Source organism: Rhinoraja longicauda, chromosome 6 (assembly GCF_053455715.1).
Source record: "Rhinoraja longicauda isolate Sanriku21f chromosome 6, sRhiLon1.1, whole genome shotgun sequence".
Classification (NCBI taxonomy): Eukaryota; Metazoa; Chordata; class Chondrichthyes; order Rajiformes; family Arhynchobatidae; genus Rhinoraja; species Rhinoraja longicauda.
The window spans coordinates 33,821,224-33,835,726 of NC_135958.1; the positions used below are offsets into that span (position 1 = coordinate 33,821,224).

The 14,503-nt window shown below is 41.6% G+C and overlaps 1 protein-coding gene across 2 annotated transcripts in view; it reads right to left on the reverse strand.

Annotated features, from left to right (window-relative positions):
- The window catches only part of cmip (c-Maf inducing protein), a 248,695-nt gene that overhangs the window by 97,481 nt on the left and 136,711 nt on the right, over positions 1-14,503 (reverse strand). For both annotated transcript variants that reach the window (XM_078400764.1, XM_078400763.1), the window contains exon 3: positions 1,597-1,647. In XM_078400764.1, the coding sequence (XP_078256890.1) occupies positions 1,597-1,647 (51 nt within the window). The remainder of the gene's footprint in view (positions 1-1,596; positions 1,648-14,503) is intronic.

The window sequence follows — 14,503 nt, forward strand, 5'->3', positions numbered from 1 at the left end:
TGCTGTAGGTGGCCGCTATTTGTATACATTGGGTATGCAGCAAAGAATTTCACTGTGCCTAGTCACATGTGACAATAAAGTATTCCATTTCACTGCATTTCCACTTTCGCCTCCAAGGGAGGGTAAATGCCCTATATCATCAGGGAAGAGGAGAATGTGTACACAAACAGTTGGAAGGCCACAGAGATGGTCAATTCTGGAGGCCAATGCCTGGGTGAAGTGCTGAAGGCCTGGATACAGTGGCAAAGGAGCTTCAATGATTTCTTATCAATGATAATGTCAGTGGCTGCAGCTTCAAATGCAATGCACCACCAAATGCAACACTAATCTCAGACACCAATCACATTACTCACCTATCAACCAACAATACAGCTTTGTTCATTTACCTGTTAATACGGACTAATACCCAAGAGTTGTACGTGTAGGAAGGAACTGCAGATGCTGGTTTAAACTGAAGATAGACACAAAGTGCTGAAGTAACTCAGCGGGGCAGGCAGCATCTCTGGAGAGAAGGAATGGGTGACTTTTTGGGTCGAAGGTCTCAACCTAAAATGTCACCCATTCCTTTTCTCCAGAGATGCTGCCTGTCCTGCTGTGTTACTCCAGCATTTTGTGCCTATAATACAGCTGTGTTCACTGACCTGTATACTCCACCAACAAACGCTAATAGTGCGACAGCTTGGTAGCCCCATCTTTCAACTTGCCCATGCTCTTGGATATTAGCCTCGAATGCCATATTACCCAAACAATTTGCGTCGCGATCACTGTCCACCGACTACTGTAGTCGAGGCTGTGGTCAGCATTGGCATTAAAGCATTGAAGGCGATATATGTTGCCTAATCCTCTTTGGTACAATCCACCTCCACATGGACAAGCGAACCAGACCTCTCCAAAGACTGACACCCCTCATGTTTATATATTGCAGACTGTCCCTATTTTCTCCTGCAATCTCTCTTCTGCCTGTCATACACCAATGAATTTGGACTGATGATTGTAAGATAACACTTTTGGTCTGCTAAATATGATTTTTTTTAAACCACAAAATCATTCTGTTTCATTCACTTCCTATGGTTTTTTTACAGCCAGCTTCCCTGATCAATCGCTCCTCTGCTATTGCAGTCAATCGCCAACTAATTTTCCTTTCACTAAATTGAAAGATTCACTGGCTGGCAGTGAATAGGAATATGTTCTGGGTGGTGCCAAATCTAAGCCAGTTCGGCTGAATATAAAATTGGAGTCCTCTTGGACCTTCAATTTTTCAATGCCCTCTGCATGGACAATGAACAAATTCTGCCCAAATTATTCTGTTTCATTCCACTTTGAGCAGCTAGTTGTAGATACAAGGAATGGCAGAAAATCAACACAAAATACTGGAGAAACTCAGCGGGTCAGGCAGCATCTCTGGAGAAAAGGAATAAGTGACGTTTTGGGTCGTTGCCCTTCTTCGTTCGAGGAATGGCAGATGCTGGTTTACAAAGAAAAAACTCAGTGCTGGAAGACGTGAATAGGTGACGTTTCGGGTCGGAATCCTTCTTCAGACTAGTTGTTACATTTGCCAAGTGTCATTGATTTTTAGATAGCAGTGACACAACCTACCTTCCACTGCAGCGAATGAAACCATTGATCTCGCAGATAACTGTTTGCTGCCTGAAAAGAAAAAGAAAGAAAAATTGTTAAAACCTACAGGAAAATTTAGCATCATTTACAGACCATTTTGATCATTTAAGATTGATTTTACTGGACTACGACATGTCTACACTTGCTTCTTGCTTCTAAAAGCAGACACAAATCCATAAGAGAGTATTTTATGTTACCTCATAAATCAAACCTTTGGCACCAAAACTGACTGTACTGAATTCAATGCTTTGTAATTTACAGCTATCTGTGTAACAATAATAGTGAAGGGAAAGCATGCACAGAAGGTAAATATCACCAGAGGATTTATCAGTCCCAGTCAATGACCTAGAAAACATCCGTGGAATTTTAGCGACTTGCATTTGAAACTTTTGCACTTGGGAGTTTGAAATTGTTGATGCTTGGATCCATGGTAAGACCCTTGATGTGTACAAGCTTAAATCCCTGTCCTTTGGTTTTTGGCTTAGCAGCGACGGAAATAGTTTCTCCATTTTTCGATCTTGTGCTTCATGATTTTATCAACACGCTTCTCGGCTTTCTCGGTTCCAAGGTGATAAAACCTAGCTTCTCCTATTTGTTCACGCATCAATAATCCTAAATAATTCTTAGAGAATCCCTTAACTATCCTCTGGGATGTCTCAATATCCTGAAGTTAATGGCAAATGTAATGTGATGCAATGTTCTGTCGGCTGCTGAACTTTTGAGATGGTTTTAAAATACATTGTGGATTTGTGTACCAGCCTTTGTGTACAAAGCAAAAAATCCCACAGGTTTACTTAATTGATTTGCTAACGAGCCATGCAACTATCAGTTTTATATTTGTGCAGAGATATCTCGATGTATCTCCCTTCTTGCATCCTCCTTAAAGTCATAGTAGTTAAGCACATATCACCCGCTCAAAATGTAACACCTCATGTTTCCTTTATTTTGTGTGCCTTATCCCAGGGTGGAAATGTTGAAAGTACTAGAGGCCAAAGCTTTAAGGCCATTATTTAACACATTCAGTTTTAACCCATGCAAACAATTTGAGGGGAAGTAAGGATACAAAGTGCTGGAGTAACTCAGCAGGTCAGGCAGCCTTTCTGAAGAACGTGGATGGGTGACATTTCAGGTCAGGACCATCCGATCTCCAGAGATGCTGCCTGACCCGATGAATCACTCCACCATTTTCTGCCCTGTATCATCACTGATATACACTGATCCAGTACTCTAGGTTCTGGTACACTGATCCAGGCCCATAATACTTGCATCGAAATGCACACACAGTTCAGTCCATCAGTCTCACCATGTTTATTCACCTTTCCTTTCTTGTCCTTCCTTGGAGACTTAATTGTTATGACCTTTTTCTTGTTTCCTTCCTTCAGCTAATTTCAACTGGTTTTCAGTTTCTGTACATGTAAATCATTGTTGTCAGGGCAGTATTGTATCATTAGCTCCTGCATTGTTGTTTACCCTTCAATCTATGTGAAATTAGCAGGCTCATGCCAACACCAAAATACTCCCAACTACTAAGAACTCAAGAGGCAACGTGAAAATGAAAAGGAGTCCAGGCTTTGATGTTAATCCATTAATAGCAAGGTAAATACTGCAAGCCCTTGCGAACTCTTGCTGCTCTGTGAAATGTTGGCAGTGGCCCTGGTTTGATATCTCCTATTTCATCGGGCATTATTCTTGTTCTTTCTGATTAAGGCATTATTTGAAAGGCGCTCATGACAAAAAATAGCTGCATTGGGCAGTGCACGTAATGGTTGGGAGATAAATCATTGACAAAGTCATGTCCTGCTGCTATGTTTTAGATTCGTCGATCAGCACATTTTCCAATTATTTGGCTTTTCTCCAATGAACTCTTACTATATTTGACCCGTTTGCAATCAGTCTTGCATCAATGCCTCATATTTTAAAGATCATTTATGATGGTAAACAGAACTTACTACACAAGATGGATCATCATCATTACCTACATATCTAGTGCTACTGATTTATTGGCAGAGATAATGGTTTCACATTACTTTTTGTCATGTCGTGCCAGATGTTGCTGATATGTTCATTTTCCTTACATTACATTAAATTACATTACATTACATATTGCCTTACATTAAACCTGGTCAATTTGATAAAGGATTGGAGACTTATTTTTAAACTTGCAAAGGGCACGTTTATTCTGCTGTGACCAATGGAGTTGTAAGACTCATGACTCAGAAAACATCAATCTTCGTATGATTCAGAAAGGGCATAAAACGCAATGGTAGAGTTGCTGTCATATAGTGCGAGACGTTTACTGTGCCTGGTGTGGGAAGGAACTGCAGATGCTGGTTTAAACCGAAGATAGACACAAACTGCTGAAGTAACTCAGCGGGACAGACAGCATCTCTAGGGAGAAGGAATGGGTGACGTTTCGGGTCGAACCCCTTCTTCAGACTGATCAGTCTGAAGAAGGGTCTCGACCCGAATCGTCACCCATTCCTTCTCTCCAGAGATGCTGCCTGTCCCGCAGAGTTACTCCAGCATTTACTGTGTAGGAAAATAACTGCAGATGTTGGTTCAACTTGAAGGTAGACACAAAATGCTGGAGTAACCCAGCAGGTCAGGCAGCATCCCAGGAGAGAAGGAATGGGTGACGTTTCGGGTCGAGACCCTTTAGACTGAAGAAGAGTCTCGACCCGAAACGTCACCCTCCTGGGATGATGCCTGACCCGCTGAGTTACTCCAGCATTTTGTGTCTACCAGCATTTACCGTGCTTTGGTTCGATCCTGACTACGGGTGCTGTCTGTATACGGAGTTTGTACGTTCTCTCTGTGACCACCTGGGTTCTTCCCGGGTCCTCCGGTTTCCTCCCACATTCCAAAGATGTCCAGGTTTGTAGGTTAATTCGGCGTTGGCAAAAATTGTAAATTGTCCCGAGTGTGTGGGATAGTGCTAGTGTACAGGGATCGTTGGTCAGTGTCTACTCAGTCGGCCGATAGGCCTGTTTCTGCGTTGTATGTCTAAAATAAACTAACCTAAACTAAATTAAATAAACCATGACACAGATGCACAGCTGTAGCCATGCGATCCCATATGACCCCTCCTTTTAGCAAAGTGTTTCTATAAATGTCAGCAGGGATAAACTTTTAGTGTTGAGGAGGGTCAAAAGTCAAATGACAATTGATTTGGTGATAAGTCAATCGACTGACATGCTAACGCAATGCGATTTCTCAACCTTAGCTGCCGCGTGGCCTAGTTTTATTAAAGAGAAACACCAGCCCATGTTGCACAAGACAAGCTCATTGGGAGAGGGTTCGTGAGAAGTCTTCCTTTGCAAACATGGAAAGTTTCTAGAGTTTTGGTTACAACAGTATAATGTAAATTTCAATGAACTAATTTCAATGAAATGAGTCTTACTCCTCCCTGGAGTCAAGACTTGCTCAGTTTGTTTTCTGAGGATACAAGTATGCATCCGACATAGTGCATCGCAGGGCAGTGGCTGCAACGTACAAGACATGCGGTCCCAACATTCTAGGCTGTCATTTTGAAGATGTTAGAATTTGTGTTCAACTTTGTGCAATTAAAAACAGCCTGGTTTCTGTAATCATTGTTTTGGGCAGGTTACGGTGCAGAGAACAGAACTTGGAAATGTGGAGATCATTCCAAACTTGGTAATGTAACAGGAAATGAGGATGATAGCCATGGAACATAGAACAGTACTCGATCTGGCCCTTTGCCCCACGATGTCTGTGCTGAACGTTATGCCACGTTAAACTAAATCCTTCTGTATCCACATGCACAAATACCCCTTCATCCCAACCTATTCACATGCCTATTCAAAAGCTTCTTAACTGCCACTGTCATATCTGCTCTGCCACCACCCTTGGTAGCATGTACAAATTCTCAAAAGGGAATTGGATGAAGACTTGAAAGAAAATAATTGCCGGGATACATGGAAAGTGAAGCAAAAATTGGGCTCACTGGATTACTCTGTGAGTGATTTGGCACAGACTCAATGGGCCATCAGAATCTTCCTAAGCATTTCTATCATTCTATGGTTTGGAATTTGTGGCGGAAACGACAAAAAACACCGTCAGTGTTGGCCTTGTGAAACTTGCAGCAACATCGGGTGTCTCCAGAGTAAAACTGGAAAATCCACACATCACTGTCAGAGACTACCTACTTTAGTTTGGCTTGGTGTTGCAGCCCGGAAACAGGCCCTTCGGCCCACCGAGTCCTTGCCGACCGGCTATCCCCTGCACATTCACTCCATCCTACACACTAGGGACAATTTACAATCATACCAAGCCAACTAACCTAAAAACCTGTATGCCTTTGGAGTGTGGGAAGAAACTGGGGAAAACCTATGCAGGTCACAGGGAGAATGTACAAACTCCATACAGACAGCACCCGTAGTCAGGATCGAACCCGGGTCTCTGGCCCTGTAAGGCAGCAACTCCACTGCTGCGTCCTTCTTCACGAAGTATTCTGTTGCGCACTTTATTGAGTTATTACGAACACAATCAGTGCACTGACGTGCAGTTCCACTTTTTGTACATTCATTCCTTATTGAATGTTATAATTAAGTTTTAAATGATGTTCAAAGCCATGATCACTGAGCAAATTCACTGGATCCATAAAACTAATTTCATATATAGTATCCAATTTCCTCCAAATAATAATTTCAAAAATTTAATGACTTTTAAAATCATACAAATTCTACCTTGATCCATCTGTATATCTCTCTTTTGATGCCTGTAAAATGTTTAACAAAATATTAAAATTGGAGTCATTTACTTCCCAGTTTGCAGAATATTTCACCTTGGTTGTTCATCGTGGTCAATAATATCACTCGAGTGCCACATGACACCCGTGCACGGTTCCCGACTGCAAATTATATTAGGAACTACACACCACACTGACTACCCAAACTTAGTTAAAAATACATATAGACCTCTTTAAAATCACCCTCCAGCCTCCTCCACTCCAAGGAATACAGCCCTAGCATGCCCAAATTCTCCCTACAGCTCAGGCCCTCAGGTTCTGACAACATCTTTGGAAATTTTCTCTGCACTAGTGGCACTCTTCAAACAGTGGCACTAGTAGGATGACTAGGGTGGGGGAGAGACAGGGGAGGGGAGGGAATGCAGGAGTTACTTAAAATTAAAGAAATCAACATTCATAAGCTGCCCAAGGATGCAAACAGTAGAAGTATGAGGATGATGAGGGTGGGGTAGGTTTCTTTCACCAAGACACATGAAATATTACCTGTAGTATTGAGGGGGGGGGGGGGGGGGGATGTGTTGGACATTGCACACAACAAAAAGCGTGCTAAAATATATATATATATTTAATTAAAGAAATATATTTTTTAAGAGATTTCCTACAGATGATTCTGTACCTCCAGAGACAATCGTGATGCGATGGTCCTCCACATCTGGGAAAAATGCCAACATCCATTTACGTTATTTTATTAAACAGCATATGGGCACATTCCAGATTTCCACAAGGAGGGATCTGCACTTCTGATGGCAACTGATGCTGGAGGAGGACAGGGCAGTAAATGCTGCTGTAAGCATTTCTTTCAAAGAAGCTTCATGTCCATTTTAGGAAGCGATTTCAAGTCCAAAGCTCTTTAAATGTTAAATAATGAGCGAGGCCAAAACTATCAAGGTCAAAAGAACTTAAATTGCTTTTAATAAATGGCAACGAATATTTTCTGTGCCGTATGACTCTATAATTCTATATGACCATATTTGCACAGGTCTGGGAATTAAACAGTTCAAACATGGACTCGCATTTCCAAACCTAAAGTCTCTTCAAACCCAAACAGATTAAAAACATCATGAATAATGTTGGGATAACATTTACAGCTGAAGTGTTTTGGATTCTGTAGCTATTTAAAAGCATGTGCATTAACTAAACTTTACAAGGCTTTATGCCATATCTATCCTTAAAAATTAACGTAATATTTTGTAAAACAGTACTGATGACAACAACCTGTGCAGCACATGAAATGTGTTAAAGGAGATACATTCTTTAGGATGGGAGACATTGCACAGAAAAGGTCTACTTCAGCTAATCAGTCATGGTCCAATAGAGTTATGTTAGTCAATTATGGTCTTAAGGGTTAGCGGTAGAGTTGCTGCCACACAGCTCCAGACACCCGGCTTTGATTCTGACTGTGGGTGCTGTCGGTATGGGGGTTTGTATGTTCTTCCCATGACCGCATGAGTTTTCTCCGGGGGCTCCGGTTTCCTCCCACACTCCAAAGACATACAGGGTTGTAGGTTAATTGGCTTTGGTAAAGATTGTAAATTTTCCCTAGTGTGTAGGATAATGCTAGTGTGTAGGGATCGCTGGTTGGAGCGGACTTGAGGGGCCATCGCCCCTGTTGCTGTGCTGTATCTCTAAACTAAATTGAACATGCCACTGGAATTTAAGTTTTAAAATGATGGATTGATATTCAACGACTGGCCAATGAGGTGTGCAGTAGTGATATTTAACAGTGGTATCATTATCATCAATTACAACATTTAAATTTAGCAAATGATATCCATTGGCAAACAAACCAACAAATGGCTATTGTGCAGAAACTTTGCTTTGGAAACTAGATTGGCAGCAAGAATATTTTTGAGTGTATTCAATTATCCTATTCATTCAAAAATAATAAACTTTGATTGTTTATTCCATTCCTTCTCACTATTTAGTGAATAACAATGTGAATTTAAACGCCTTCTGCAGTTGTACAGGGCCCTAGTGAGACCGCACCTGGAGTACTGTGTGCAGTTTTGGTCTCCAAATTTGAGGAAGGATATTCTTGCTATTGAGGGCGTCCAGCGTAGGTTTACTAGGTTACTAGTTTACTAGTTTACTAGGTTAATTCCCGGAATGGCGAGACTGTCATATGTTGAAAGACTGGAGCGACTAGGCTTGTATACACTAGAATTTAGAAGGATGAGAGGGGATCTTATCGAAACATATGTGAAGGGGTTGGACACATTAGAGGCAGGAAACATGTTCCCAATGTTGGGGGAGTCCAGAACAAGGGGCCACAGTTTAAGAATAAGGGGTAGGCCATTTAGAACAGAGATGAGGAAAAACGTTTTCAGTCAGAGAGTTGTGAATCTGTGGAATTCTCTGCCTCAGAGGGCAGTGGAGGCCAATTCTCTGAATACATTCAAGAGAGAGCTAGATAGAGCTCTTAAGGATAGCAGAGTCAGGGGGTATGGGGAGAAGGCAGGAACGAGGTACTGATTGAGAATGATCAGCCATGATCACATTGAATGGCGGTGCTGGCTCGCAGGGCCGAATGGCCTACTCCTGCACCTATTGTCTATTGTCTATTGTCTATTGCCTTGACATTATTGAAGTCTTTCTACAACAGTACATAGCTTATGAGAGACTTCCCCTGGAGTAACGCATAAGGTTGTGGTCACATTTATTTACAGAAGGATATATTTCTGTGTGAGAAAAAGAGGATATATTTTATGTGTGAGAAAAATAGGAAGGTTCACTAACTTGATTCCTGGGATGATGTGTTTGTCCTATAAGGAAAGACTGAGAAGCATCGGCTTAAATTCTAAACAATAAATGATCCTATAAAATTCGCTTGACAAAGTGGATGGTGTGATGACGTATCCATTTTGAGGGGAATTTAGTACCAAAAATAAATCCCTTCTCTCAGATTGTTGGGAATGTTTGGAATTGCTTGCATCGGGGAGCTGTAAACGCTGAGGAATTTAGTACGTACGAGGGTGAAATAAGTGACATTCACCCACTCGTGGGAATCCCAGCACAAGGCTATTGCACCCTGGCCAAAAAGGAACCAAGCGCTCTGAATCTCTGAAGGAAGTGCGTGGAGAGCAGGCACAAACGGCAGAAGAAGCTTGTGACAATCCAAACAACCCGTCCAGCTGTCTCTGAGGAGCTGTCCGGCAACATTACAGTCTGGTTTGGGAACAGCTCTGCCCAAGTCAAGTCAAGTCAAGTCAATTTTATTTGTATAGCACATTTAAAAACAACCCACGTTGACCAAAGTGCTGTACATCTGATTAGGTACTAAGGAAAAAAATGAAACGTACAGTAGCACACAAACAGTTCACAGTGCCTCCTCAATGAGCCTCAAATGCTAGGGAGTAGAAATAGGTTTTGAGCCTGGACTTAAAGGAGTCGATGGAGGGGGCAGTTCTGATGGGGAGAGGGATGCTGTTCCACAATCTAGGAGCTGCAACCGCAAAAGCGCGGTCACCCCTGAGCTTAAGCCTAGACCGCAGGATAGTGAGTAGCCCCAAGTCGGCCGACCTGAGGGACCTGGAGTTAGAGGCAGGACAGGATGGATGCCCAGACAGGATGCCCAGGACAGGATGGCCCTGCAGAGAGTAGTGCATTCAGGAGAACGCACCATGGGAACTACACTCGCCCCCCTGCAGGACCTATACATCAGGAGGTGTAGATCGAGAGCAAGCAAGATTATGAGGGACCCCTGCCACATCAGCAACGGACTGTTCCAGATGCTACAGTCAGGCAAGCGCCTCCGCTGTCACGCTGTGAAAACGGAGAGGATGAGACGGAGTTTCTTCCCACAGGCCATCAGGACTGTTAACTTTTATAACTCCAGGGACTAAATTTTGTCTTCTCTGTATTAACTTACATTTATATGCTGTAACTGTAATTCTTTTTTTTGCACAATCCGCAGGCATTGTCACTTTCATTTCACTGCACATCGTGTATGTGCATGTGACAAATAAACTTGACTTGACTTGACTTGACTTGACACATGGGGCAGAGTCTGCAGAGGATTTGTTAGTCACCTCAGCATCCAGAGAACTACAGTGAAGTCAAGTCGTCCTTGGGACAGGCTAAGAAGAATAAGAATTATTTTCTTATTATTTCAATAGGTCCTATTTCTGATATTTTTGTTCTTAAATTACAAGGCAATTATTATGGTAGTTTTGCATTATTATTATACATGTTTAGGTGCCCCAAGTCAACCACCATGAAGCAGCTTCTGCAATCGAACAATTTATCAACTTCATTATTGTCAAACTAACGCACACACAAAATTAGACTATCATTATGCTAACTACCCCATGTCACACTATGTTGTTTGGACACATTGGTTAAGACTAATAGTCTTCATAGAATGTATTCAATAAATCAACAAATTAAAGTGATGCAGGAGAATGGAAGCCGGAAGAAAATATTGGTGATATTAAATATCCAAGTTCCATGCACCAGTCCATTGCGATGATATGACCAAATGTGCAAGCTTGATCATATTCAAGCTAAAAAGCCAAGGTTATTTTTAAATACTTTAAGAATATAAAAGCTTCATCTCATTTGTTGTTATGGGATCTTGCGGTACAGTTTATCACCATATTCACCTTCAGGTCAATAACTAACAAAATGCAGAAATAGATCATTGTTTAAGAATCTTTCTAAGACACCCTAAAATTGATGAGATATTATTTTTCAGGCCTCTGATAAAGTTGGCTACCCAGACTTGCCTTGCAGAGGTTGTTTTGGATACTTGACTAAAGAAAATGTGGCTAAAATAACGTGTACTGCAAAAGGTAAGCCCAGACTTGTTTGCAGAGATACTTGACTGAAGGAAATGTGGCTAGTTGCAAGAATGTGATAATTGCCTTGTAATTTATGTGGCTCATTGCACCTACGTGATAATTGTTTTATTGTGTACGTGGCTAGTTGCAGGAACACTGGAATGTGTACTGCAAAAGGTAAACTCAGACAGCTAACTTGGAGAAAAACAATTCCATATTTGGTAAATACATTGTTCGTGGACTGCATTGTCACCTTCATTAATAAAAATAAACTGTATTCTGCTGATTCTTAGAGTGGGTGCTCGGGACTGCCAAGTATAATGGTATAGACAATAGACAATAGGTGCAGGAGGAGGCCATTCGGCCCTTCGAGCCAGCACCGCCATTCAATGTGATCATGGCTGATCATTCTCAATCAGTACCCCGTTCCTGCCTTCTCCCCATACCCCCCTGACTCCGCTATCCTTAAGAGCTCTATCTAGCTCTCTCTTGAATGCATTCAGAGAATTGGCCTCCACTGCCTTCTGAGGCAGAGAATTTCACAGATTCACAACTCTCTGACTGAAAAAGTTTTTCCTCATCTCCGTTCTAAATGGCCTACCCCTTATTCTTAAACTGTGGCTCCTGGTTCTGGACTCCCCCAACATTGGGAACATGTTTCCTGCCTCTAACGTGTCCAACCCCTTAATAATCTTATACGTTTCGATAAGATCTCCTCTCATCCGTCTAAATTCCAGTGTATACAAGGTATACTTGCTGCTGAAGAAGGGTCTGAAGAAGGGTCTCGACCCGAAACGTCACCCATTCCTTCTCTCCCGAGATGCTGCCTGACCTGCTGAGTTACTCCTGCATTTTGTGAATAAATCGATTTGTACCAGCATCTGCAGTTATTTTCTTATACTACTTAGTATACTTGCTGCTGTTCTGACACTCCCGCCTTGGTGAAAGTAGGAAAGCTTTTTGTGCTTTAAATCGAGTCTTTGTGTGGTTGTCTGTTTGTTACAAGGCTGGAACTTTAACACCTCACCAAACTGTTTAGGCTTCTTGTCCCATCAGAAAAACTACTTCCGTTTCCTAACTGCAGGTGCTAGTTTATGAAACCCCCCCCAAAAAGAGCTGGAGTAACTCAGCAGGTCAACCTCAATGGTTCTTTATTGTCACCTATACCGAGGTACAGTGAAATTCATTTTTGTATCCATGTCGACGAGGATTTTGTCCATTTTTACGAGGATGTTGCCAGGACTTGAGGTATTGGTTTCCACTCCAAATATCATTCCCTTTGACCAGATGTTTATATTTTCTTTATATACTTGTGAAACACCTGCTACGATTTCTAATACTGTTCGTGAGAAAGGGAACATTATGTGCTTTGTGCTGATCAGGCTAGCTCAAACTTGAAAAGTTATTTTTTATAGAGAATTGTTTTGAGAGGCTTTGATCATTTACTTGGGAGATTTAGAGTTCATGGAGAATGAAGGGGACGATGTGCCAACTCAATCTCTGTTTACACAATTTGTATATGGAAACATCAGCAAGAAGCATTCCTAAAAGATAAATGTTGATGATTTTCTCCGGTGTTTGATAAATGTAAATGCATTTTTCCTAAATGGAGTCAATCATTTTCTACCATTTAGCAGTCAATATTTGATATCTCAAGTTCAATACATTTATAATTCTAATGAAATTTCAATCAAAATTCAAAGTTTATAAACTACGCAAATGCTAAAGGTTAGTTTACACTACACTAATACTCTGCTACCTTCCAACTACCTTGTATCTCCTAACAAGACTTAAAATTGGATTTCTCAGTCACTTATGTGATCTAAAGGTTTTATGCTTTACCTTCCAAAATCAATTAAGGGATGGCACAGAGGCGCAGCTGGATGGAGTTTCTGTCTCACAGTGCCAGAGACCTGGGTTCGATTCTGACCTCGGGAGTTATCTCTGTGGAGTTTACACATTTTCCCTGTGACTGCATAGGTTTCATCAGGGTGCTCCAGTTCCCAAAGACATGTGGGTTTGTCGGTTAATCGGCCTCTGCAAATCCCTCCTAATGAGTCGGGAGTGGATGAGAAATTGGGCTACCATTGAAATAGCACAAATGGCTGATTGATGGTTGGCATGGAAGATGAGCTGATGGTCTGTTTCTATGCTGTATCTATCAATCAATCAATCAAATCGGTCAGAAACTCAAAGACTACACCACTCTAAACGTGACCAAGCAGCCCAGCGGGAATCAGCATGTTAAGGAGTGAAATTCTAAATCCAGGTTGCTCAAACCAAAACTCAATTATAATAAGGGGTTTAAACTTTACCAACTATTTTAAGATGAAGGCAGTCTAGTCTCTCTTTGTAAATCATCGAGTCAGGCAAGCTCATCTAACTCAGAGGTACATGGATGAATTCCAAATTCCTTCAAATCCTTGGTAAATGTGGCTGAAGGGAGTAATATATCCTCTCTTGACTTTGGTAACAGCTATTCTACAACAGAATCACTGGGATATTGAGACTTCATGAGATTAAAAAGTCTACGGATGGCAACATTAAACAAATGAGGTTTTCCAAAGAAAAAGATTGGCCTTAAGTAATAATTAAAGAGTTTGTCCTTGTCAAACCACCTTCTCTCAACAAGCCCAGAACTGCATAAAGCTCTTAACCTGTTCAGTGCCACCACCGAGTATACTCGGGTCTGGCCAATAGCGCAAAAGAAACACTTGGCAATGAACAGGTTAATCAAACAAACAAAATAAAAAGATGGACAAACCTGCCTGGGAACAATATATTTTAAAAATATGCTGGAATGCAAATGTGAAACTTCAGAAAACTGTTATGATTATAATGGATCAATTATAATGGATTAGCTGGGGAGTTGGATTTTTAGGGTGAAATTAGCCAATATTCAGATGTTATTAGGTCTAGAGGGTTTGAGCGTTGTGGAGAGGCTGGGTAAGCTGGGTCTTTTTTTCCTGCAGTGTACAAGGCTGGGTGGTGAACTTATTGAGATATATAAAATACCGAGGGCATAAATAGGTAGAATGATCGCACTCTTATCCGCTGTATAGGGGAATTCAAAATTAGCGGGCATAGCTTTAAGGTGAGAGGAGAAAGAGTTAAAAGGCACCTGTGGGCCAACTTATCCACATAGAAGGTGGTGCCTATACCTGGAACGGGCTGCCAGAGGAAGTAGTAGAAGCAGGTAACATTACAAAATTTAAAGAACACTGAGACAAGTACATGGGTAGAAAAGGTATGGAGGGGTAAGGGTCAGACACAGGCAAGTGGAACTAACTCAATTAAACAACTTGGTCAGCATGGATAAGTTGGGCCGAAGGGCCCACTT